The 26,839-nt window shown below is 36.9% G+C and overlaps 1 protein-coding gene across 1 annotated transcript in view; it reads right to left on the bottom strand.

The window, feature by feature from the left end:
- MALRD1 (MAM and LDL receptor class A domain containing 1) overlaps positions 1–26,839 on the bottom strand; it is a gene marked incomplete at both ends in the record, with an annotated part of 616,248 nt that overhangs the window by 84,121 nt on the left and 505,288 nt on the right. The window contains one exon of the mRNA XM_081103892.1: positions 26,499–26,565. Coding sequence (XP_080960018.1) covers positions 26,499–26,565 — 67 coding nt within the window. The remainder of the gene's footprint in view (positions 1–26,498; positions 26,566–26,839) is intronic.

The following is a 26,839-nucleotide window of genomic DNA, read 5'->3' as shown; positions in this document are numbered from 1 at the left end:
TTTATACCAGTTGATTCCAATCCTATCAATCCCTATTACAAAGGTTAGGGCGTTTCTTATCTCCATTCCAGGGAGTAAATATTATGTAGCTTAAGCATGATTATTCGTAGTTAAAGTGATTAATTACCCGCCTGGAACTTAGTTAAGGGATTTTATTCCCTCCCTAACTTCAGGGGAAAATCCCTACTTGGGGAAACACCCTTTCTCAGAGAGGCAACCTTGGTTAAAACACATAGTGCCAAGAAGGTGAGCAAACATATTAAGAACAGTATGCCATATATGCCAGGTCCCTTGAAACAGCAAGCATGGACCGGCTCCTGGCAAGAGATAGAGAGTTAGAAACATCGATGAGAGAGAAACATAGATCAGCTGCCTCCTGCACATCTCCTACTGGGGATGTGCCCGTAGCCAACGTACATGCCCTTGACCGGAATCGAACCTGGGACCTTTCAGTCCATAGGCTGACACTCTATCCACCAATCCAAACCAGTTTCGGCATCTAACAGGTTCTTAAGGTTCTGTTCATTGTATTTGCCAGTCTTTTTCTTTTCATGTTTTTCTGATAGCATAATTTTTTGTATGAAACTCCCTGAACTTGGTTTTATTTGAATGGATTGACATAAAAGTGGTATGCTACAGAATATGCAAAACAAGATATAAAGGTATCTACTTTGAGGGCATCAGTTATACTGAAATAATTTTGGAAAATATTATTATATACAGAGAAATGCAGATATGGCATGATGCACATTGCAGATTATGCTAACTTCTAAAAGGTAAAGCAGGAGACTATCAGGTCATGTCACACTTGCAGAGTGGCATGAAGCAGCACCCCTGAACTTCCCCAGGGATATTCATTTGTTTCTTTCAGCTACTAGTGCTCTCTTAGTGAAAAAAGTTTGAGGAACATTTCTTAGTCACTGGAGGACCATTTTCCAATCTTACCCAGCTTTTAAAATTATCTTAATGCCTTTTTTCTGTTGGCCCAATCACCTCTCATAGGTCTTTTATCACTCAGTGCCCAGACCAGCTGTTATAACTTTTCTGTTAAGGACTAAATATATATACACCACATTTTATTTCTTAAAAAACAAGGCAATGCATATTTTTGTACCTTTTACTCCTCAACCAAGAAGAGTGAAATCCTGTGCATAGGTTATCTCATTCAACACAAAAAACAACTTCATTACAAATGTATTATTATGATTTACTTTATTATTTTTTTTAAAGTACCCATGTGCCAAACATTGTCCTGAGTGCCAGGGGACACAGACATAAACAGTACTCAGCCCCATAATTGAGAAACTAACAGAGGAAGCTTTAAACCTACATTAAATTTAAACTATTTTATATTTTATAAACATTTTGGGTCATTGGTTAACCAAAAGTTGGAAACAATGTAGTAGATGAGACAGTGGAATGAGTTTTCCTATTAACAATTCCAGCCAGCAGCCACATGCCAGTACTCTTCTTAATGAACTGCTGAAAAAGGAAATGCTAACCTTTGGATGTGTCTCAGAGAAAATAAACAACAGGAGAAAGTGTCATGTTTTAAAAAGAAAATGGTGGTGGTGGTGGTGTGTGTGTGTGTGTGTGTGTGTGTGGCGGGGGGTGGGGGGGGGGTGGTTAGATCCATAGTTCACTTAACACAACTTTGATGTTCCTTATTTACATTAGCTACAAAACTTGCCTTTTGTCAACAAAGAAAATGCGAATGAAGGAAAACCAGAATTGTTTTTTGTAGAAAAAAAGATACACTGTTATTTAAAGTACCATTTAAAAATTAAGAAAATAATTGGATTCCCACCCATTTCTTATATACTAAATTTAGAGTATATACTGAATTTAGAGTATATACTGTCTAAGATTTTACAACACATAATGACACCATTACTCATAAAAAAATAGAAAAATTACTGACAATGTCCTTTAATTAGAATTGAAAGTACTGTATTCCTAGTTCTAATCAGTACTAGATAATTATTTATATACTGCCATAAAAATATAACTATTTTTATAGGATCTTTTACAAAGAATAGTTTTATGAACTATTAACTTTTTCACATATGCACCAAGAAGCTAATTATGAGGGTTAATAGTAAAGAGACTATTACTTATAGTTCAACAGATTTGGTTTATATTCCAATTGTGCTCCTTATTAAATGAGTGATTTTGTGAAAGATACTAAATTGTTTGAACCTCAGTCACATTCATCACCTGAAAACAACACTGCATGGATTTTTCCCCTTTAAATTAAATGAGACACTTGTGCCTGACCCACAGTATTAAAATAATGGCCAATTATATTATTAGACTAGAGGCCCAGTGCACAAAAATTTGTGCACTCACGGGGGTCCCTCAGCCCGGCCTGTGCACTCCTGCAGTCTGGGATTCCTTGGGGGATGTCCACCTGCTGGCTTAAGCCTGCTCCCTGGGGGATTGGGCCTAAGCTGGCAGTCAGACATCCCTCTGGCAGCTCGGGAGCCCTTGGGGGATGTCCACTTGCCAGCGGGGAGCAGGCCTAAGCTGCAGTCGAACATACTCAGCACTGCTGAGGAGGTGGGAGAGGCTCTCGCCCCCACTGCTGTGCTGGCAGCCATCAGCCTGGCTTGTGGCTGAGCAGAGCTCCCCCTGTGGGAGCGCACTGACCACCAGGGGGCATCTCCTGCATTACGCGTCTGCCCCCTGGTGGTCAGTGTGTGTCATAGTGACCAGTCATTTCCAGTCTTTCTGCTGTTTGGGTCAATTTGCATATTACCTTTTTATTATATAGGATAGAGACTTGGTGCATGGGTGGGGGCTGGCTGGTTTGCCCTGAAGGGTGTCCCGGATCAGGGTGGGGGTACCGCTGGGGTGCCTGGCCAGCCTGGGTGAGGGGCTGATGGCTGTTTTCAGGCTGGCCACAGCTCCTTCAGTGTGGGGGTCCCCACTGGGGTACCTGGCCAGCCCGGATGAGGGGCTGAGGGCTGTTTTCAGGCTGGGACTGAAGCTCCCAACTGCTCCTTTTTTTCTTTTCTTTTTTTTTTTATTCTGGGCCAGCTTTAGCTCTGAGGCTTGGCTCCAGCTCTGAGGCCTCAGCTGCTGAAAACAGGTATCTGGTTTGTTTTGGTTCTATAATAGAAACTCTGTATCAACTCCAGCTCTGAGATCCCGGCTCGCTGAAAGCTGGTTTCTGGGGTTTTGTTTAGCTTCTATATTTGTTACAATGTTTTTTAAACTGCAAGCTCAGAGGCCTGCAGCGGCAGGCGGGGAACGTTGGAGTCCTCCGTCACTGAAGCAAGCAAGCCTCATGTTCAGTTTAAGCTGCCTGGCTGCCGGCCACCATCTTGGCTGGCAGTTAATTTGCATATCGCCCTGATTAGCCAATGGGAAGTGTAGCGGTTGTACACCAATTACCATGTTTCTCTTTTATTAGATAGGATACTGTCTATTAACATAACTGTTTTGACCTCATAGTGGGATCATGTCATGAGGTAAGATCTTTTTTTGGAAAATGCTAATCTTTAAGATGATTAGAATCAGGTGCTGCCTAGAGGTAGAGTCATATATCTACATAAGCATAAACACTCCCTCCCCTCAATCACTGCACAAGATCCAACTGAATGAACTGTTTCTTCTTGTCTGTCTCTGGCGCCTACAAACAAAGCATTTGGAGGCATAAGTGCCTTTCAACAAAGCAGACTGATAGAACAGCCATGGTGAGCATCTACAGAGCTGTGATACAAACTTAATTGACTTTTTCAAATGAACAACAATGAGGTTTCTTTAGCAGATCAGATATCTAAATGAGTTCAGGAAGATAGCACCCCTTAGGATCCCTGGTTCCTGCACTTAGGGGATCTTTCAGCCCATAGAGCACCACTTTTGAGTCTTGTTCCTTAAAATCAAGAGTTTGGAGGGAAAGCATTCTGTGAGGGTTCTGACTAAAAAAACAGATGACATAGTCAATTTGGTTTATTGAGGAGGGCTTATTAGAGGGATTTTTTTTTTTTTTTTAAGGGAAGGCAAGGTTATGGCAAAACAACAAGGAATGAGGCAATATACCTGGACAAGTAATAGCAGGAAGTTGAAGAAACTCTTTACTGAGCTCAAAAATATACTAGCAGTGGAGGAGCTATGTCAAGGACACAGTTAGATGGCAATGTCCCTGAAAGGAGGGGGCCAAGGAAACGTACTCTCACTTTCCTTCTGCCCTCTGATCTCTACAGTGCATCTCATTGGCTGAATTCAATGAGACGCCAAAGAGCAAGGGAGCCTATTGATGCAGTCCAGGAAGGTCAGCGTGCCAGCCACAGAGGGTGGGATAGAGGGTGGAGAATAGATATGGGGGTGGGGGACAAAGGATATATGCTGGGAGGAAGGACAGATTGTGCAGTAGTTCTGAGGTGGACGTTGCATACTAATAAATAAACATCTTTCTAAAAAATCCTAATGTCAGGTGCTAAACTTAGAAGAATGGGTACCAATTTCCCCCTCTATTGTCAGAATTGATGTGAGCCTACATTATAAAAATATGTTAAATTATTGGAGAGTTTAATCAAGTACAGTTTTGGTTAACTGAATAAGTAATGTGCAAAATCTTATTCAGGCTAATTTAAGCAATTTTTATTTTACTCAAATTACCAACATGTCTCATACTAGTTGTTATGCAAATTTTCCCTAAAGGAAGAGAATATGTATACAAAGAAAGTGCAAGTGCAAACTGGACTTGACCATTGTCCCCAAGAGGGTAATAAGATAGCTAAACCCAAACTAATTATGGTATTACTACACCTACAGGCCATACTATGAATCAAACTCAATGAGAGTCTGAAGAAGAGAGGGTTTTCTGGAGCCCATGCTAATGCCTTTGTGGGCATAAGTCTATCTGAGACCACTCCCTGAAGCCTATCAGAAACATGTCCTCTCATGGCCTCCTTCTAACCTCACAACCTGGCTCACTGAGTAAGTTACTATACTCTTGCAGCGGTTCTCAACCTGTGGGTCATGACCTCTTTGGCAGTCGAACGACCCTTTCACAGGGGTCGCCTAAATACATCCTGCATATCAGATATTTACATTATGATTCATAACAGTAGCAATATTACAGTTATGAAGTAGCAACGAAAATAATTTTATGGTTGGGGGTCACCACAACATGAGGAACTGTATTGCCTATACATGGATGCCAGCAATCTTGATTCTTTCATTCTAGACCAGTGGTTCTCAACTTTCCTAATGCCGCAACCCTTTAATACAGTTCTTCATGTTGTGGTGACCCCCAACCATAAAATTATTTTCGTTGCTACTTCATAACTGTAATGTTGCTACTGTTATGAATCATAATGTAAATATCTGATATGCAGGATGTATTTAAGCGACCCCCAAAGGGGTTGCGACCCACAGGTTGAGAACCACTGTTCTAGACTCTTAAACTTGAGTTATCTTCTGTAGGACTTCAACTTTTATTTTTTTAAAAAATATATTTTATTGATTTTTCACAGAGAGGAAGGGAGAGGGATAGAGAGTTAGAAACATTGATGAGAGAGAAACATCGATCAGCTGCTCCTGCACACTTTCTACTGGGGATGTGCCCGCAACCAAGGTACATGCCCTTGACGGAATCGAACCTGGTACCTTTCAGTCCACAGGCCAATGCTCTATCCACTGAGCCAAACCGGTTAGGGCTAAGAATTCAACTTTTAAAAGCTCCATGTCTTCTCATAGGAATGTCACCTAAATTGAACTTGAAGATTTTTATGCAGATTCTGTTTTTGCTGTTTTTGTTCTTAGATCTTTCTAAATTATTCAGAGTATTGCTCCAAGCTTTAGAAATAGATTTGTCCAGTTGGATTATATGTGTACATACAGTCTGATTATTTCAATCCCCCCACCATCAATTCAGTAAATTTTTAGCTTGTTTTTATACTATTTTACCTTTCTTTTATCTTCCAATTTTACTGAGGAATTGAAAGTAGCAATGTAAGAGGGTCAAAGATGCAGGTAGGCTGCTTTAAATTAAGAAACTCAATATTTTGGTTGGTTCAGTTAGCATTTCACAAGCAATTTTTATACTGGTAAATAGATTTCAAAACAGGGGCACCAGGTCCAGTTAAAAATTTATACATTTTGCCAACTCTGGATATCACAGAGCCCAGTACAGCCTCACAGAAGAATGATAAGATTAACCACAACGTTCAATAGATTTTCTGGAATACTCTGTTATTTTATTTTGACAATGGTTCCAGCCAATATAAGGAGACACATAAAAAAATTCAAAACTTGTTGGGCTGGCCCTGGCCAGTTTTATTCAGTGAAGAGAGTGTCAGCCCATGCAGTGTAGTGTCCCGGGTTTGATTACAGTAAAGGGCATGAGCCTCGGTTTCAGGCTCTATCCCCATCCCTGGTAGGGGCACATGCAGAAGGCAACCAATGGATGTGTCTCTCTCATATTGATGTTTCTCGGTGTGTGTGTGTGTGTGTGTGTGTGTGTGTGTGTGTGTGTGTGTGTTTCCCTTCCACTCCCCTCCAACACCCACCACACACAAAAAAATTAGTTAGGCTGACATTCCTTAAAAACAAAGTATGTTGTAAAATTTCAATAAATTTAGTTTGAGGTTGAGTTTGAATTATATCATTAGAAAATATATTTTAAAAATATGCCATACATTACTAAGGTTAGTTTTAATTTTGAGAAAAAGTATGCATTAATTTTTATTTCACTTAAAGATAATCTCCAGTTCTGACCATTATGAGTTTACTTGCTATTACCAATAATAAAAGAACAGGTTTTAGATGTATGGATTGTAACTCAACTTGTGTCATTTCACATGTATGAATGTTGAATTTACAATTTAACTCTGGGAGAGTCATGTCTAGTGGTAGGGAAATATTTTGTAAAATATACTTGTAATTAAATTTAGGCTGCTTGTTCCAGGCACTAAAAATCAACTAATGAGCTTGCATAAGAGGCAAACTCACATTAGACTGTAAATCGTGGAACATAGCTATAATACTCATTCTCCCATAATAAAGGCTTTTCATTTCAAAAATGTAACAAATGGTTTCCATTATTTCTTGAAGGTCTAACTTTTTCCATAATTTGTTTGTTGGATCCTATAATCTGTAATGGAGACCCAGAGTACCACACAAACAAGTTCTAAACAAAGTCTAATGTTGTATTGGAAAAATTTTGTTAAATAAATACAACCAAATCATTAATCTATCTCAAGATGATGTCTTTTGCTTGTAATAACCATATTCTCTTATAGTTTTATTCTATACTGCAGAATGTACATGTTTATTTGGCATGTAAAGCCTTTGTCTAATGATCAAAAGGCTTTTGAATGTGCATATTATTATTGCTTAGTACTCTGATATGCATAGTTTATTTAGAATATTGTTAGTGTTAGTCATTATTCACATTAACCATTTTATCTAACAATAGATTTTGAAAGTTAATTATAGAATGTCATTTTGTATTATTGCTTGGTGTTTATCAGATTTACTATACTATATGTACTATCATCTAAAAACATAATCCACCTGCAGTATAGAGTCTATACTATATGAAAAGTACATTTGAAATTTTAAACCTGATAAATATGTGATAAACATACCTTTGGGGTGTTAAATCTGATAATTTTAGCCCTTTTCTCTTATTTAAGCCTATTTTTTTCTTCCATGGGACCATTAGTAAAAATGAATGTCAACATAAATAAATGCAGATGACATTAAGATGATAATAATACGAGTAGAAAACAATTCCTAGAAGATTTCTAGCTGCATATGAAATCAAAATTAAAAACATGGAGCACCAATATTTTAAAGACAAAATCCATTATTCTGACAATTCCTTATTTGTCCTTTTTCTCTTTTCATTTGAAAGGCAAAAATGTATTATATAATTTCCACATCTCAGCTCTTTTGCTGTGTAATACCATGATTACAGTTATTTCTGAATTACATAGAGAGGAGAAATGAGGAAACTAGATAAGTTCAAGAAATGGACTGAAAGGCACATTTTTACCACAGGGTAACAGTGACCCAGAGAGAAACAAATTAGAATTAGATGCTACTGATACCACATTTTCCAAAATAGTCTAGAGCAATGAGTCTATAAAATATTTGATGCATAATATAGTTAGGATAGAAAGGAACCTTTATAAAATCTTCACTGTATTTTTTGGAAAGACCCTATAGACAAATTTTTTATTTCAAAATAAAGAAAGACATACTGTCTTCTTTTTTCCCCCCCTTCTGCCTTTTTTTAAGGATTAAAGACACTTGGATACTGCAAAGGGCCTGCAGGGAATAGCAGCCCAGGAGAACATGAGGCATCAATACACCCAGGTGAATGTCAGTTCAACGGTGAGTCACTGCAATAGTATGTGTTGGGGGAAGGGAGGTGACTTGAAATAATTTCAATTTAATTTGAATTAAATAGTTTCATCCATCTATGTACACAGTTGAACCCTACTTGGTGGTGCAATGGATGCTTTACCGCTGTGGAAATAATCTCCATCTCTAATATTGCCTGAAAAACAATAACATTCATATATTCTGATATGTGTATGTATAACATATAGACATAAAGCCACACATTGACTCCTGAGGGCAAGGCAACTTTGAGGTTTAGTTACTGGTGACTCCAACTACGTCCTGTCTTGTCAAGTTAAAAACATTCAAATTATCTGTATTCTGAAAATGATACAGCAGTTAACTTCTGGCCAGAGGCATATATGTTGCAAATATGATCAGAACTACTAATGTTCAACTGTTATACAATCATACTCTCTTATTTAATTCCATCCACCAATAAAATACTTTGTGTCTGTTATTTCCCACATGGATTTTATGGTGGAAGACTAGAGTTGCATACTGAAGGAATAGACTATGAGATCAAATGGACTCCTTTGGGGATACTGTGAAGTCAAATTCTGATTTTAAAGTGTTGTTAGTATTACTATTATTATTATTTTGCATATTTCCCAAAATGTATGGTGTGAGCTGGGGAAAAGTTGCTTTAAAGGGGTTGGGAATGTGTGGTGAGCAGAGAGGTGTTTTACAGGACACTTGTGGGGATCAAATAGATGTGCCTATTAAATAGGAGCTACTTCATTTCAGCCATTTTCCTGATCAAGACCATTTAGAGAAAAGTATATGACTATATGCTGACACTGTCCTAGAGACAAATAAACATAAGGGTTTCATCCATCTATGCACACAGTTGAACCCTTTTGGTTGAGCAATAGATGCTTTTTTAGAAATGCAAGCACAGTACTAAAACTAAATATTTTTCTTTGCTATACTATAATTTTTTGAAGGAGAAAATGTTGCACATTTTATATAATCCAGAACTGTCTCTATATTTGAGCTCCTGAACCATTCCTCACATATTTCTTAACTTTTACTTTACCTTATGTTTAGTTGTTTGTCTTATGGAGCTCTTAGCTCTTACTTTTTTATCCTCTGATAAAGCAAAATTTAAGAATTTAGTTTTCAGGGGGTTTCAATCAAAAAGAAAAAAAAAACTTAGCCTTTCTGTTACTTTCGTTACCCACATGATCAAAAGGAAGTTAAACTGTTTGCTGACATGTCTCTTATGGTTTAAGTCTGGGCTTCCTTCACTAGGAGTTTTGCCAACCATTCAACTTCTACAATCTTTTGTGGGAGGTGACTTCATTGGAATCTGAGAGCAAAGGCTAAAAAAAAAGAAAAAAAAGTTCCATAATAACTGCAAACAAACCCTAGCTCTGGTGAAGGATTGCTTGGTTTACATTCCTGAAGTAGCTGGAAATATTCTTTCTGGATAGTTTAGTAGAATAGCAGTTTTCTTCTCTGGAAAACAACTCCTCTTCCAGATATTCAAGTTCCTCTTTATGATACCACCATTTTCCAAGTTATTATAAGGCTTAGGGTAATCTTTCTTTCTTCCTCTTCCTTATCATCCCTCACTCACATTCAATTAACTATTAAGTTCTAAAATCACTTTCCTAAATTAATTTTCTGCTACTCTCTTAATGCAGAATCACTTTTTACTTTTAGTTTAGTAGTGTGACCATAACTTTTATGATTAATTTCAGTCACTCTAAGCAGTTGCTCCATTTTCATCTCTACTCTTATTTGTTTTGCCCTATGCCTTTAACAAATTTGACATGATTTCATAGTCCATGGAGAGAAAACCAAAAAGAAAAAAAAGTTTCTTTATCAAGTGACCTATCATTGCCTTTTAACTTTAAACATTTACCTTATGTAATTTTGGCATTCCTTTTTTAAAAAAAATTTTTTTATTGATCTTAGATAGAGAGGAAGGGAGAGGGAGAGAGTGAGAAACATCAATGTGAGAGAGAAACATCCATCCACTGCCTCCTGCACACTCGCTACTGGCGATGAGCTGACAGTCAAACTGGAGACCTTTTGGTGCACGGGATAATGCTCAACCAACTGAGCTACGCCAGCTTATTTATTAGGACTAAAGCTTTTGCCTTTTCTCCAGAATTCTTTGATCTGTTATATACGATGAAAAGTGTTTGAAAATGGATGATAATGATGGTTGCACAACAGTGTGAATATTACAACTTAACTCTACACTTAAAAATGGTTAAAGTGATAAATTTTGTTATGTAATTTTACCACAATAAAACAATGACAAATATATTCATAAGTAATATTTCTCAAACAAATCCTAAAATACTTTGGAATGTCTATCTTCTTCTGAAATGTAAAAGGAATTTAGCATATATAACTACCCTCTGAACTCTCTCCTCTTTTTGATATTATTCCTTTCCAGATTTTAGTTCTGACTTTTTATTTTATTTATTTTTTAAATATATACTTTATTGATTTTTTTACAGAGAGGAAAGGAGAGGGATAGAGAGTTAGAAACATCGATGAGAGTGAAGCATCGACCAGCTTCCTCCTGCACACCCACTACGGGGGATGTGCCCGGAACCAAGGTACATGCCCTTGACCGGAATCGAACCTGGGACCTCTCAGTCCCCAGGCCGATGCTCTATCCAGTGAGCCAAACCAGCTAGGGCAAATATATTTTATTGATTTTTTACATAGAGGAAGGGAGAAGAAGAGAGATAGTTAGAAACATCGATTTAGCTGCCTCCTGCACAACCCCTACTGGGGATGTGCCCGCAACCAAGGTACATGCCCTTGACCGGAATCGAACCGGGGACCCTTCAGTTCACAGGCCGATGCTCTATCCACTGAGCCAAACCAGTCAGGGCTCTGAATTTTTAAAACAAATTTAAGAATAGGTATATTTTTTAGAGTTAATAATTAGTAAATTTATAGAAGAGTTTACCTGTTTCTTTAATCACCATTGTTTTATGCATCCTTGTTTTCCCTTTGGGATAAACTTTTCTTTTTGCTTAAGGAATTATTTCTTTTATTGGAAAATCTATGGGTAGTAAATATTCCTAAACTCTGTATGACTGATGATGTCTTTATTTCACCCTCCCTCAGACATGATTTAAATAGTTTATCAGAGCATGACATTCCAGTGTGACAATAATATTCCCTCAGCACTTTCCTAACTCTGTTATCATCTGGTATCTACAGTCTTGGGAGAATACCAATGTCAGTTTAAGTTTCTAAAACTTCATAAGTACTTTGTATCTTTTCTCTGGATGCTTTAAAAATATTCTGTTTTCCCTGATATCCTGCAATTTTTCCTTGACACATTAAGGTCTTTAGTTTTTTGTTTCGTTTTGTGCACACCTGTGCATGTAACACTTTACATGCTAAATTTGAAGTCATGGTTTTATTCCAATCAGAAATATTCTTAGCCATTATGTTCTTTGAATATTGCTTTTTAAATATTTATCTTCTATGTTCTAGAAATTATAGTGGCATATATTAAAGTTCATCGATCTTCCCTTCGTATATCATAGCTATTTTTCATATTTTAAAATATTTTTGTCTTTGTTGCATTGAGTCAGTTTCTTAATAATATTTTCCAATTTATTAATTCTCTTTTCAACTGTGTTCAACTTAAAATCTGATTTTAATTTTAATTTTCATGACTAGTTTTGTTGAATTTTTCTTGAATCATAGCCTTGAGAATTTAAAATAAAATCCAATTCTTTAACATACACATTTTGAACTTATTTTAAATTGCTCGTTTTTCTTTTTACTTCACCAGGACTATATTTCCTAATTGTGATTTTGTTTACTGCCTCTCTTATTAGATTTTCCTCTGCCTTAGAGCTTTATTTTGAGAGTTTATGTTAAATTGGAGTTCCCTTTCATGATTCTCCCCTGTGAGGTGGTTTTAGGTTACTTTTCTTAGGCTGCCCTCCATTCTCCATCAAGTATTTTATTGTTTCAAGGTTCCTGTACTGCCATGATACTAGATATCTCAAATATGTAGTTCTTATTCCTCTGTGTGGCTTTGTCCAGGTAATAGTTGTAGGCAAGATTGGTCCTTGCTATGTAGGCATTCAGCTTTATAAAAGGTGCATATAAAAGCCACAATTGCTATTTTTTATCCTAATTTCATTAGTTATTGAAATTGAATCTTGCTTGAATACCTCATTTCATTCATTCTCCCATCAAACTAGGACTTCTGGTACTGATTCTTCTATAGCAGTAAAATGACCAGCCAATTTTGCCTTTTTTATTAGGCTTTAGCCAAAAAAAAAATCTCTAGAATCAACCTCTTCTTATTAAATGTTTATAGATTATTTACTTTTTATAGCATTTTTTATAGCTGTGTTGTCTTATTTGAGGACCCTGGTCTAGTTCATGCTGCTCAATTTGCAGATGAGTTCTATGGGAGAGAATGCTGGGCACCTAGTCCAAATCCATTCTCTCCTTCTTCCTTATCGAAAGAACCCTGAAAAATGCCCAGCTGAAAATTATTAAACTTGTATATTATACAAGCATAAATTTTCTAATATAATAAAAATAATATTGACTTTTATCTTCCATGGTTTTAAATCTGCTACATATAAATACAAATTTCAGGTGGCCCCATTTCTTTCCCATTTTAGGTAAATCAATATGTAACAGTTACTTTGAGTGACAAAATTCAGTCTCATTTTGGTGATCTAAATGCTCAATCTTCTGTGATCATCAAAACCCCAAACTTAAAGTTGTGTTTCCTTCCTTCCCTTAGTAGGGTCCAGCTTTAGGAAGCCTGACCACCTTTTGAGAAGGTGAGTTGGCTCTTATTTTTCTCCCTCATCTCCTCCCTTTTCCAACTGCTTCTGGTCCATCTGGCATCAGAGTCTGGGCAAGGAAAGGGGAAAGCTGACAAAGAACCATCTTACTTGAGTTATGCCTTTGTTCTCTGGAGCCTAAACTTTGTGCCTAAAGGATCTTTCGACTTTTCAGAAGGCAGTTTCAGAGTAATTTTGCTTTAGGGTTTCCTCAACTTCTGGCAAAACCACCTGGGGAAACCTTTTATAAACCACCAGGCTGACATTACTAATATGAGTAGAACATTTGACTCCAGAATTTCTATACTTTTGAAGTACTTCTAAGGGGAATCATGCAGTTGTTTTCCAATGCCCCCACCTCTGGTTCATTCCGCCCAGCAGCCATGGCTAGCCACCTTTAGATAACTCATGTTCATGACAAACGCCACTCCCATGAGTTTTACAGCTGTAGGAACCTATACATGCTCGCTGGAAGGTTTCTATGAAGCCCATTTCACTGTGCTTTTTCTTCAATGATGGGGTGGGGCTCAGCATGGCCAACAAATCTTTATAAATCTACTCCCTCATCATCCTTTACTCAACACTTTTAATAGTCTCAATGTTACACAAGGTGCCTAAAAATCACAATTTCTTATAATTTGGTAACCTTATTAATCTTTACTTCTTAAGCTAAACTTCCACTGAATATCTTGTCTTGGTATATTTCTTAGCAAATTGAGGTATATTTGGAAATTGTTAGGTGGAGCTTCTGATCAAGTCCCTTTTCCCCCATCTACACTGTTTTTTTTTTTTTTTTTTTTTAATTGCCTGGAAAGGGGTTCTGATGGAGCACCAGGGCCAGAATGTGTCAGGAGAAGCACAGTTTTGGCTTTGGTATTCTTGAACAAATGAAATGGTGCCAGTAATCATTTATCACTAGAAATTTATCATCAGAAAAATGACGTTTCCTTCAGTTTTTAAGTCACTGTAGCCAGAGCTCTGCTACTAGAAGCTGGAAGGGCTTTCTAACTGATGACCATACTGACATAGAGAAAGGTTAGGAGATTTACCAAGGTCACTCCCCTGGCCCAGGCCCCTTTCTATGCCAATTCTGCATCCGGAGAAAAAGACCTTTATGAATCACATTCTTCTCTATGTTCCTTTGTTGACTTTCTATTGGGTTTAGCCAGTGGGAGCTAGAGTTTGGAGGGTGAGAAGAGAGATAATTGGATGTGTTTTGTCTGTTTCCTCTAGCTTCTCTAGCAGGGTGGTTTGTGCATCCTTCAACAACTGTTGCTCCTGCTGTAGGGCCCTCCCTACAGTCCAGCTCTCCCCAGGAGCTGGGGGTCCACAAGCCACTCCTTGTCCCTTCAATTAAGGCTTTCTACTGTTACTAGTGTCTTGAGTCTCAACATCCCTGTTATTCCTTTAACCTTGACTATACCTTCACTAAAGTAAGTGTTCTTATAGGTTTTGTCATTTTAGCCATCTGGGTAAATTATCTTTTCTGTTGGGTACCTGACTGATTCTGATGTATAATTATTAAGTGTTGTTGAGGCAGCTCTTCTAATTTCATATCCAGTCTTCCTTCCCTTGCACCTCACAATACTTCATATACTTAGTATTCAATGAATGATTACATTTTACATATTGTGATGTTTTGCCATAAAAATAAAGAAACACAGGAAAATACTTGTCAATGTGGATATATATTTGTTCAGTAGGGTGATTTATCCTAGTAAACAATATACTATAAAAATAATATATTATGTACCATTTATCAACATATACCTTTTTATGTATTTAACTTGTATTCTCTCAACATTATAAAAGCCATAGCCAATAGAAAAAGACAATGCGTTATAATTTACATTGCCACAGAGAAAATTCTTATATCATGTTTAGTTCCAACAAAATGGAAAAGAATAATATATGTACAAGCTTTTTCTTATTTTGAAGTTTTTAGTCAAACTAAACACATTCTCATTCTGACACTCTAATAAGAAAACAGTGTTTTCAGTTCTATCTATCAAATAAAAAATTATTAGAAAATATTCTCATTCCAGAATGATAATTCTATTTATTGTTAGATGGTGGAGCCACAGAATGTAAAGATTTACCGTGAAGTGATCTTACATGTTTTGATTCTGGATTCCCAGGCAATAAATTCAAAAGGAATGCATTTTCCTATATTCAGTAATAAAATGCCTGTTCTCTCCCTTTGATCTCTTTTCTTGCTGCTGCTCCTGTGGTATTTGCTTTAACAAATTAGTGTGCTCACTCGTTGCCCACACACTGAGATGAAAAGACAAGCAAGAGTTCTATCAACACTATCATCATAATTTCTGAAAAATTATTTTTCTGTGCTGGGTATTACAGTTTGCATGTATGATTCTCACAATTCTTTTTTTAAATATATTTTATTGATTTTTTTACAGAGAGAAAGGGAGAGGGATAGAGAGTTAGAAACATCGATGAGAGAGAAACATCAATCAGCTGCCTCCTGCACACCTCCTACTGGGATGTGCCTGCAACTAAGGTACATGCCCTTGACTGGAATTGAACCTGGGACCCTTCAGTCCACAGGCTGACACTCTATCCACCGAGCCAAACCAACTAGGGCTCACAATTCTTTATCTTTCAACACATAGTAAACAGAAGGATAATATGGACATATAGATTCTATAGGATTTATATATAGATTATATAGACATCTTACCAAATAATAGACAAACATGTAAATTGATCATCCCTCCACTATGCTCACCAGCCAATCAGGAGAGTATGCAAATTAACCCAACAAAGATGGTGGTTAATTTGCATACATAGGCGCCCAGTGGCCTGGGTCCTGGGAACATCATCGGCACCCAGGTCACTTCGAGATAGGCCCCGTGTGGGCCTTGAGCAGCATAGGAAGGGCCTGAGCCAGGGAGCTCCTGGGCAGGGGCATAGCCAGCCATCGGAGCTGCAGGGGGTGGGGGCGGGGCCCTGCCCAAGCCTAAAGCCTAGGCCAGAGGCATTAGGCCTGGGCGGGGGGGCAGAGCCGGTGATGGGGGGAGATGGGGGTCCCCTGTCCAGGCCTGATGCCTTGGCCAAAGGCATCAGGCCTGGGCGAGAGGCCTATCTGGTGATCGGAGGGTGATGGGGGTTGACGCTCAGTCCTGGGCGGGGAGCCGAACCGGTGATCGGTGCAAACTACAGAGGAAACACCTTTTCTGACCGCTCATTGGCTAAGCTCCCTGTATGCCACTGGTAATATTCTTAGTAACTTGGGTAATAAGAATCCAAAAAGGTGATCTAGGGTTTTTCACCACACTCCTGGCGAAAAAAGCGAAGGTCCGCTGCTGGAAGGTCCACTGCTGGAGGGCTAAAAAATGTCATATCCTGCCCTAGCCAGTTTGGCTCAGTGGATAATGCCTTGGCCTGCCGATGGCAGGGTCTGGTTTCAATTCTGACCAAGGGCATGTACCTAGGTTGCAGGCTCCTCCCTGGCGGGGGCCCAGGTCAGGGCTCATGCAGGAGGCAACCAATCAAAGTGTTCTTCTCACTTTGATGTTTCTCTCTGTCTTTCCCTTTCTCTTCCACATTCTCTAAAAATCAATGGAAACATATCCTCAGGTGAGGATAAAAAAAAAACACAACAATATAGAAATGTCATATCCTATGAAAGACACATCTTGAAAATGCCTAAAGAAAGTTGTCATTTTTTCATGGTGATGGGACTGGAGTCCGTGTTGATGAAAAAACCTTGCTGGCTGCGGTGACTGGCAGTGGCTGCAGCAGCGGGGTGATGGGGCTGGTGCCCTCCCCTGATCAGCCCGGTCGCCTCCCACAAAGGAAGACCAGACTGCGGCTTAGGCCTGCTCCCCAAGGGGAGCAGGGAGCAGGCCTAAGCCATCACTAGGACATCCCCTGAGGGCTCCCAGTATGTGAGAAGGGGCAGGCTGGGCTGAGGGACTCCTCCCCACCCCCACCCCTGTGCACAAATTTCGTGCACCGGGCCCCTAGTAGATTATATAAAAATCTAGCTACTGATCATAGGTAGTCATAATTTAATGTTAAACTTGGAGACATAAACAATTGCCATTATCTCTTTCTTCTTCCTGGTGAACATAAAGAAAATAAACTGTCTTCCTAGGAGGAATGCAAATGGGTGCCTATAGCTCAGAATGACAATGGACAGCAGGTAAGGCAATGGCAAACGTACACTTGGGCTTTCAGAGGATCAAAAAAATCCCACAGGGGTTTCAAAGTTGAAATGCATTTAACTACTCAGATCTGTCAACATTTCACTAGTAAGAGGGATAAGTTCAAAAAGTTCTACCTCATTTGCTAGATTTTGCTTCTGAACGGCAGAGATCAGCCACCTAGCAACAGCACAAAAGATTCTACTGTGACATAGTTAAACTCATGCTGACTGAGCAGGAAGAAAAGCTATGTAGGATCAAGGCAGAGCTGGATGGCCCGCAGTTCCAGTGCCACTCGGGAGCCTGGTTTGGGAAATTGAGAAATTCAGTCTGAGGAATGACTTTTTGTCAGCAGTTTTTGAAGCTCAGGTCTCTAAGCGCCTCCACTGAGCTCTCTCTCTCTCTCTCTCTCTCTCTCTCTCTCTCTCTCTCTCGCATTCAGTCCAGTGCTTTGGACACACACACACACACATCACAGATAGCCAAGAAAGAAAAGATGTAATTTCCAACCAACTGCCACTCCATTAAGGCTCAGTTGTGCACATGCAAGGAAAAGGGATAAAGTAAAAACTGTGTTAAGAGGGAACATTTTCCTACACAGCTATTTTAGGATCTGTGAAGTAGCAGGCTTTTTTGAATTCCCGATCCCTATAAGATAGACAGCTATCTCTTGTTCTCTCTTTTAAAGCAAGTCCTTTGGCATGAGATACGGCCCCAGAAGTAACCCACCACTTTTCTTCCAGGAGGAGAGAACTATCCACTTAACAGTCAGGTCATACCAGAGACTTTGGAAAATATCTGGACCACAAATCCCTGTCAGCAATGACCAGTGAACCGAATCTGGGCCATGTCCTTCCTTGGAGGATGCCCTCCCTGGATGAGTCAACAGGTCATTCAAGAGGCACTTACATCAAATTGTCAAAGCCATGCCGAGTTCAGCTGTGAAAGCCCACGGCTGGCATGGAAAGTCTAAACACAATTTAACAGTTAAGTGTGCAAACAGATCACGTGGCTTTCTTTCTGGGAAAGGGGCAGAGAAGGCAAATTAGGGATCACTGTGCTTTTCATTTTTCATAACTCTTTTGGCACATGTGATCGGAGAAGAATCCAGCTTGGGGAGGGAGGCGGGCAGGGAGGCTTGCTGAGAGAGGCTATTTGCTTCATGTTCAATCACATTCCTGGTCTGCCTGGCTTGTTTGGCTCTACACGGGGCAGGGAGGATGTAATGTTTTCTGACAACAGGGTAAGAAATCCGAGGGACAGGCACATTAACTTGAGCCGCTGCTAAAAGCAGCCAGTTGGCGCTGCCTTTTATCGTAAGAGATGTTATTGTTGTTGTTTTTTTAAAATATTGGAACTGTTATTAGGATTTCTTTTAAAAAGATGCCTTTCTAAGTTACAGAAGCAGTGCTGAAGATGAAGATGCAGAAATGAAAATATGAAACTGCTCTCTCCCCCGAAGCCAATTTCCCTCTACAGAGGCCACTGAACTCCTGCAGCTTTGAGGTGCGCACTGCGAGAGCTGTTTTCTTTTCACATGTGCACGTTTACATACCCCCCCCTCCCCACACACATATGCATATTATTTTGGAATTTGCACTTTTCACCGAATATTATAGATAGTTTTCTATGTCAGGGTTATATGTTCCATTTAAAATATTATGTAATATCCCATTATACTATTTTGAACTTTTAAGTTTGTTTTCACAATAGTACTGCAAAATACCCAAATGAACACATTAATCCATAGCTTTCTTTTTATTATGTCAGTAGCCTAATTATATTCCTATAAACTACGTATAAAAGGCTCAGTGTTTCCACATTTATAGCATTTATTATGAGACTTTTTTTTCTTGTTTTGACAGGTAAAACTGGAATTTCAAAGATTTATTTTGCACTTATTTATTATTAATGAGGGTTGGATTTTTTTCTGATGTGTTGACAACTCTGTCTAGTTATCTATAGCATAAATTTAATTGCTTTGAGAGGATACTATATATGTATAAATATATATATATGTATATATAACAGCTAATATATAATAGCTAATCTTGGTAGTATATATGTATATCTTTTTTGTGGCCTGTTGTGATTCTTATCATTTTTGTTTGTGGTGTTTTCACCATCGTGCAGTATTAAGGACCAACCATGTGGTCAACTTACACATTTTCTTTTCTGGCTGCTAATAAACTTGTAAATGACTTCTGTACTTCAATATTTTAAAATATTCCCTTATTCTATATTCTCTCTCAGAATTTTTTTGTTTATATCTTTAATAAATCTGGAACGAATTCCTTGTGTATAGTATCAATAATAATTTATACTGTATTTTTTAAAAATGAGAAACAGAATGCTTTATTTCATGATAAATGAATGGAATGGAGGAAGTTTCCCCTCAACATTCAAAGATACATGACTTGTGGAAAATAATTTGTATTTTAAATAAATGTCTAACTATTACTCTAATATTAGTTATTATAAAATAGAGCCCATTCTCATGAACTTGAAATGTTACCTATTTAATACTAATTTCATCTATTTGTAGACTCTTTATTCTATGCCAATAATCTGTCTATTTCTATCCCAGCACCGTGATATTTATTCCATTATGTTATAGCAAGCCTTAGTGCCAAGTAGAGCAAATATCAATCCTTAATTTTTTTCTTTAAATATTATGTTTATTTTTCTAGGTGAACATTACAATTCATTGGTCAATTTCAAAAACAAACAAAAACCGGAAACACTAAAAAGGTTCTTTGGTTAATTGTCATTTGTACATTACTGAGTTTTGCTGCTTCTGGAAAGAAAGTTCATCCATTATTTTTTTTTACCCACTAAAATGGGTGTTTGAATATTCTCACCTTCATTTGAGCTTTTTTGTTTTCTTTATATGGGCCTTAAACTTTACTGTTAAGTATAGGTTTGTTTATATTATGACAATTGCTGCTGTTTCAGAATAGAACTCTGTTCCAATTATCTTCTTCAATTATTATGCTAATGTAAAAGGGAAACTTATCTAGTTTTACATATTTATCTTGTATCCATCTACCATGCTGAACCCGTTTTATCATAGTAATAGTGTCACAGTTAATTTGCTTGAATTTCCTGCCTGTGAATATCTAATATCAGTGTTTTTTGTTTTTCAATGTTTTTATTCTTACTTCTTTTGCTTGATTCTTTGGCTGAAACATCTCGAATAAATATAATAATCCCAGTGCTAACAGACTTTTCTTTTTAATTTGGCTTTAAGGGAAAATGCTTTCAGTTTTTTTAAATAGATATCACATTTAAATTTTTGGAAGAGAGGGACTATATATTTGACTTTTAAAATTTCTACTATGTCATGCAATCTGCTCAACCTTAAAATCTCTTTCTGGGGGCAATTTCGGTAATTTACATTTTCCCATAAAATTGTTTCTTCCATGTGTTGGGATTGAAAAAAATACACCTACATGGACTTTCCAGCTCAGGACATAAAATATATTTACCCCCCTCCCCCTTTACATTGACCTTTGGAAACCTTGAAATGATTTTCATTTATGAACAACTCGTGTTCTTATGAATACATTTGTTAGTTCTTAGCAGTGAGTACTATGTTTGAAAAAATAACAGAGGCCATGATCTTAAATTTTGATGATTTGTTCTGTGTTCCACCTAGTAAAGGACTATTTTTGGTTGCTATGGAGATGATTTCCATAATGTTAACTGGCAAATACTTACTAATGGTTCCCACTTAGATGCAGCATTTTAAAAATGTTCCTTAGTAAACAAAACAATTATACATTTCAGCTATACAGGAGCCCTGCTGAAGTCCAAGCTCCATTATGACAGATATTGTTTTCTTAGTGAATGGCCATTTCCCTAGTCCCCCTCAGAAAAGGTTAAATGATTTATTCAAAGTCATGGAGTTAGTAAGTGTGGATGGAGCTCACACTCAAAGCCAGGTATTAGTACTGGTTATGAAAGGTATAGAAAACATAACCAATATTTTCTAGGACAATTGTCTTCAAAATTATTGTCCACACATTCTCCAAAAGAGTTTTTGAAAAACTTTGTAGTTACTTTAATATTAAGTAAAAATAAAAAATTTTATCTTAACATTAAGCAGTTGCAAAGGATTCACTCTCCAGGCTACTGCAAATAAAACTCTTACACTTTTAATTGCAGACATTGAAATGTAAATACTGTGGTGATTGAATACACATTATCTTCCAATCCATAATGCATAAAGTAGTTAGTCTTTAGTATTTAGAAATATTCATTGTTCCTTTTATTCCTTAAGCTAATATTTTGATTTTCCTTCCCAAAAGTTTTCTATTCTAAGTTATTTTATACTTTAAAGCCATGGATTATGTTTTTCTGCAATGAAACAAGGACAATAATTTATTTTAAAATTTTCAATTACCATTATTGTCCAAAGTTACCTTTACAAATAAAACTAGTAAAAATTGGGCAAAACACATTTTGTTAGTCACAAAGAATAACATTTTATTGGAAATGTAATTCTCAGTAGGATAGACGGGGCATATTTTCATAAAACTTTTTAAAAATTGAAGTAGTTTTTAATAAAACTCAGATTTGTAAAATAACAAGGTGACAGAAGCATAGAGGATACCAGAAAAAAAGCCATTCTCTCTGGTTGGCCTGGCAAAGTCTTCCCAGAGAAAATGTCACCCATATAGGATCTAAAGATTAAAAGGCATTCTTTGGTCAAATAAAGTAGACAAAGAAAACTCTAGGCAAAAGGAACAGTGTGTGCAAATCTTGGAAAATAGTAAAAATGTACACTGTCTAGGCATCAGGTATTTTGGGACCTGATAAATTTGTGATGCCTAGTAGATATCGAAATAAAATCTGAATGGAATTTGGGGTCTTGTTAGCAATTTAATTTGAGAATGTAAATGTTAGTGGATAGTTTTGGGCTGCTGAAAAATTGTATTCAAAGTTTATAAAGCAACCCAAACTTAGATGTGATCATGTATTAAGTAAGGGTAGGCAGAAGAGAGAATTTCAAACACTGCAAACTGGAGCACTCCAATATTTGAACATCAGGGGAAAGAGAAGGAGATAGTAAAGGAGAATGCAAAAGGTGGCCAGTGGTACCCTAGAAACCAGGGAAAGAGAAAAAAAGTGATCTGAGCTCAAATACTGCCACCTTGAGAAGGTGAGCAATGAGAAATTACCATTTTTATTGCCCTTTTAATTCCTGATTAAAGTGCCTTTTTAATATAAGGGCTTCCTAGAAATGATATTTAAATGTTCAAGAGTTGTTTTTTTCTTTGTCATCACTCTATATTTTTTATTTCTTGTTTCATTAGATTACGTTTAGATAAATTGGCTGAGCAAAAACATCTGCTTTTATTAGGTTTTTCTTTTTAGTCAAATACGTGGATATAAGGAAATGACATATAATTACATGTTTTTTAATTTCAGGCTGCTTCCTATTTCTCCCTTTTAGCCTTTACTGACTTGATTTTTTTTTCTTTCTTGCAACCACTTTCCTGCCCCGAATATTAATTTGGAATTTATATTTCATAGCTCAGTCTATTTTTTCCCTAACGAACATATTGATATACAACATAACATAATCATCAAGCCTCCTTAGCTGAGGGGTATTTCCCCCCTCTGGCTCATGCTTTGCATATTCAGTCCTCAAACAAACATGACAAGCCATCGGTGTTTCTCAGTGGGCAAACATGGGCAAACATGGTTCGCCTCGTTAGTTTTTACTCTTGTGGGTTATTTTAAACTCCCGGGAACCCAAATGACCTTCTTAGAAAGTCTCTTTTTTTTTCTTCCTGGAATTACTGGTAAAATATGAATGTCCTTTCTCAGGGTGTTTTATTTTATTTTTTAAATATATGTTTTTATTACTTTCAGAGAGAGAAACAAAGAGGGAAAGAGATACAGAAACATCAGTGATGAGAGAATAACTGACCTGCTGACCCTGGCACGGCCACTACTGGGCACTTAGCCCGCAGCATGGGCGTGCGCCCTGACCAGGATTTGAGCCATGACCCCCCTGGTTCATAGGTCGACGCTCAACCACTGAGCCACACCAGCCAGGCTCTCAAGGTATTTTTAGATCTCAAGAGGAAATCCAAAGGTTTTTGTGGTAGGCCTCCTCAGGGAAGCAGCAAAATCTTGTATTCACAATGACCTGGATGAGAGGGGGGTTTGATCGGTTGTCCTTACTTCTTTTGGTGATAAAGACAATGAATTCTCACCCAGGAATTAAAGAGGAGGGCCTGATATAAAGCCAACACTTTTTCACAGTTCCCTCCCCTCTATTTACTCCAAAAGTCTGTATTCTAGCCCTGGCTGGGCGGCTTGGTTGGTTGCAGCATTGTACCATACCTAGGCTGCAGGTTCCTATGGGAGACAGCTGATCAATGTCTTTCCTCTCTCTCTAAAAATCAATAAACATATTCTCAGGTGAGGATTAAAAAATTAAAAAACTCTGTATTCTAAAGCTGTCTTTATTTAACCTTAAATCCAAAAATAAATACCTGTATGTGACAAATGACCTGGACACTAAATTTACTTGGGAATGAATTTGACACTAAGTGTAAGTCAAAATAATTTGCATGATTATTTGGCATTTCAGTAGAACATGCTATGATTAAAATAAAGAATTGTGCAAGGATAAGTCAAATGGTGGCTACTGCAAGATATTTTTGTGAAGCAAATATTTAATGATTTAATCATTAGTAGGATAAATGGGGTTAATTCGGTGATGAAAAACCAATGATTAAGTAGTATATTACATAGCATAAAAAAGAAAGATAAAATAATATTGGTGGCCACCATTCCTATAATATCTTGTATGTGTCAGGCACTGTGCAGAGTGTTTTACATATGTTAGCGGTTCAGTGATGGCGAACCTATGACAAACGTTTCAGAGGTGACACACGAACTCATTTTTTTGGTTGATTTTTCTTTGTTAAATGGCATTTAAATATATAAAATAAATATCAAAAATATGTCTTTGTTTTACTATGGTTGCAAATATTAAAAAATTTCTATATGTGACGAGGCACCAGAGTTAAGTTAGGGTTTTTCAAAATGCTGACACGCCAAGCTCAAAAGGTTCTCCATTACTGTGTTAGCCCCTTTAAAGCTCACACCTACATGATGAGGTAGGTGGTGTTATTTTCTCCATTTTACCAAAAAAGAAGCTGGAACACAGGCAGGTTAAGGATGCCTCCAAAACTACACAGCTAGTAAGGGGTGGATGTAGAGTTATATGTACCAACATAGAAGAACGGAATGATATTTCATAAAGAGAGAAAAAAAATCCCAAGGTAAAAAGTAGATGCATAAAGTGTAATTCACATTTCTATAAGAAACAAAGTTTGCTTGTATGTGGTACATGCGTTTGTGAAAGGGAAAATATAGACCATACTACTAAAGAGAGGATTTTGATGTTGAAATTGCTACTTTTGGTCTGTTACATTATGGTATTAAGAAAATTATATATATATATATATATATATATATATATATATATATATACATATATACATATATATATATATATATAAATTTTTGAACTGCTATTATATATATGTACTATATATACATATATATACATTTTTCAAATGTCATTTTTCATACCTACGTTATAGATAGCAGTAATTCCAAACATTTGTTATTATTGATAGCAATTCTAATTATTTAGGCTGTTGGAAAAATTTTATTTAATATCAAAAGTAATATATTAAAATATTTGATGGATTTTACAGTTAATTCCTTTCTACATTTGCTGCATTGATTTCCTTTCTTTTGTCCATCCCCCTCTCACATCATCTCCCCATATTAGAGTTTTCTTATTTGAGAGAAACAAGTTTCGAACATCACTATCTGGATTTCGATTTTTGAAGTTTAATTAAATACATGAGGATGTTGCCAAGAACATAAAACTCTTTGCTTGCTCATCTGAAGATAGTTAGAGTGTGGGAGTTTTCTTGTCTATAAGGGTTAGAGAGCACAAAAATTCAAACTTCTTTACTCTAAACAGTTGGTACTAACATTCAGCTAACTTTCAATAGCCATTATTTATGACATTCTCAGTTTCTTTCAGGAGATTTTAGAAATTAATATTATGCATCCCATCTTTCCATCATGTTATATTATGACAAATTAATTTCCATGAAAAGTGATACAAGGAAAAATATAATTTTGTTGAGATGTGAAATAAATTATGTAATAAATTTGAGAGACAAAATACTTTGAGAAACCCATCAATAATTCAGTTTCAATAATGCTAAAACAGTGTCTAAATATAGTTCATCATAAATTTTGTTGTTTAAATTTATAGAGGTTTTTGCTTTTTTTAGGGCCAATTAACATTTCCTAAAATTTGAGTGTTGATCAGAAGGATATAAGGATTTAAGCAACTATTAATCAGTATCTCCCAGACACTTCGATATAGTTCCCATTGAATGTCAATCTGAAATCAGTTCTCTAATAAGCGAAGTAAAATGTCCATTGGTCTGCTATACTAAAAAGTCGTAGACAGAAATATAATTGAATGTGCATTATTTCCTTTGAAATTTATGAAAGTTTTGCACAATTCCTTAAAGAATGAGAGAAAAAAAAATCAAGCACTCTTTGATATACAAGGTAAATAACTCCCAAAAGAAATTACAAGGCCTGTTCTTATTTATTTTTGTTTTAAAAATATTTTAAGTATGCAAAGGTATTTCTTATTTGTACCTGAACCTTAGTTATTCATAAACACCCACTGCCTAAACAAGAAATAGGATTTATTTATGAATTTTATTCTTTGTAGTTAGAAAAAAGAAATATGAAATTTGTAATACAAAGGAAGAAACACAGATACTTAATTAACCTGAAATAGGATGACACCCACATAAAAATATTTTTATAACCTGATATAAATATTAAAAACAAGGAGTAATGAGTATTACTAAACCATATATGCCATGTAATATAAAATGCTCAAAGACATAAAATCATTTTAATTATTTATATTTTTCTGAAAGGCACTCACACATCACATTTTCTTATTCAGACAGATACACATAAATAATGCCATTATTCACTATTTTTTACCTTATTAACCACACTGATGCTCTATTATACCAATCTCAAGAAAAATAAATAAGCCAAGTGCAATAAATGTTTAAAAAAAAGCATAGACAATGCTACTTACAGACACATAGGACCACTTTTCTCCACCACACAAGTCCCACCATTTCTGCAATAAGCTATTGGACACTCTAAAAAAAAGCACCACAAAATACCAATGTTAATTATAAATATTACCAGAGGCCCATTGCATGAAATTTGTGTACTCATGGGGAGGGTCCCTCTGCCAAGATTGTGAGAGGGCGCAGGCCAGGCCAAGGGACCCCACAGGTGCACAATCAGGGGCAAAGAGGGATACGGGTGGTTGGTCAGCCAGGGAGGGGTTGCAGGAGGGTTCCAGGGCATGTCTGGCCTGTCTCACTCTGTCCTGATCAGCTGGACCCCAGCAGCAAGCTAACCTACCAA

The sequence above is a fragment of the Myotis nattereri genome (assembly GCF_964212035.1).
Source record: "Myotis nattereri genome assembly, chromosome: 1".
Lineage (NCBI taxonomy): Eukaryota > Metazoa > Chordata > Mammalia > Chiroptera > Vespertilionidae > Myotis > Myotis nattereri.
This window is presented reverse-complemented; position numbering and strand designations above follow the sequence as displayed.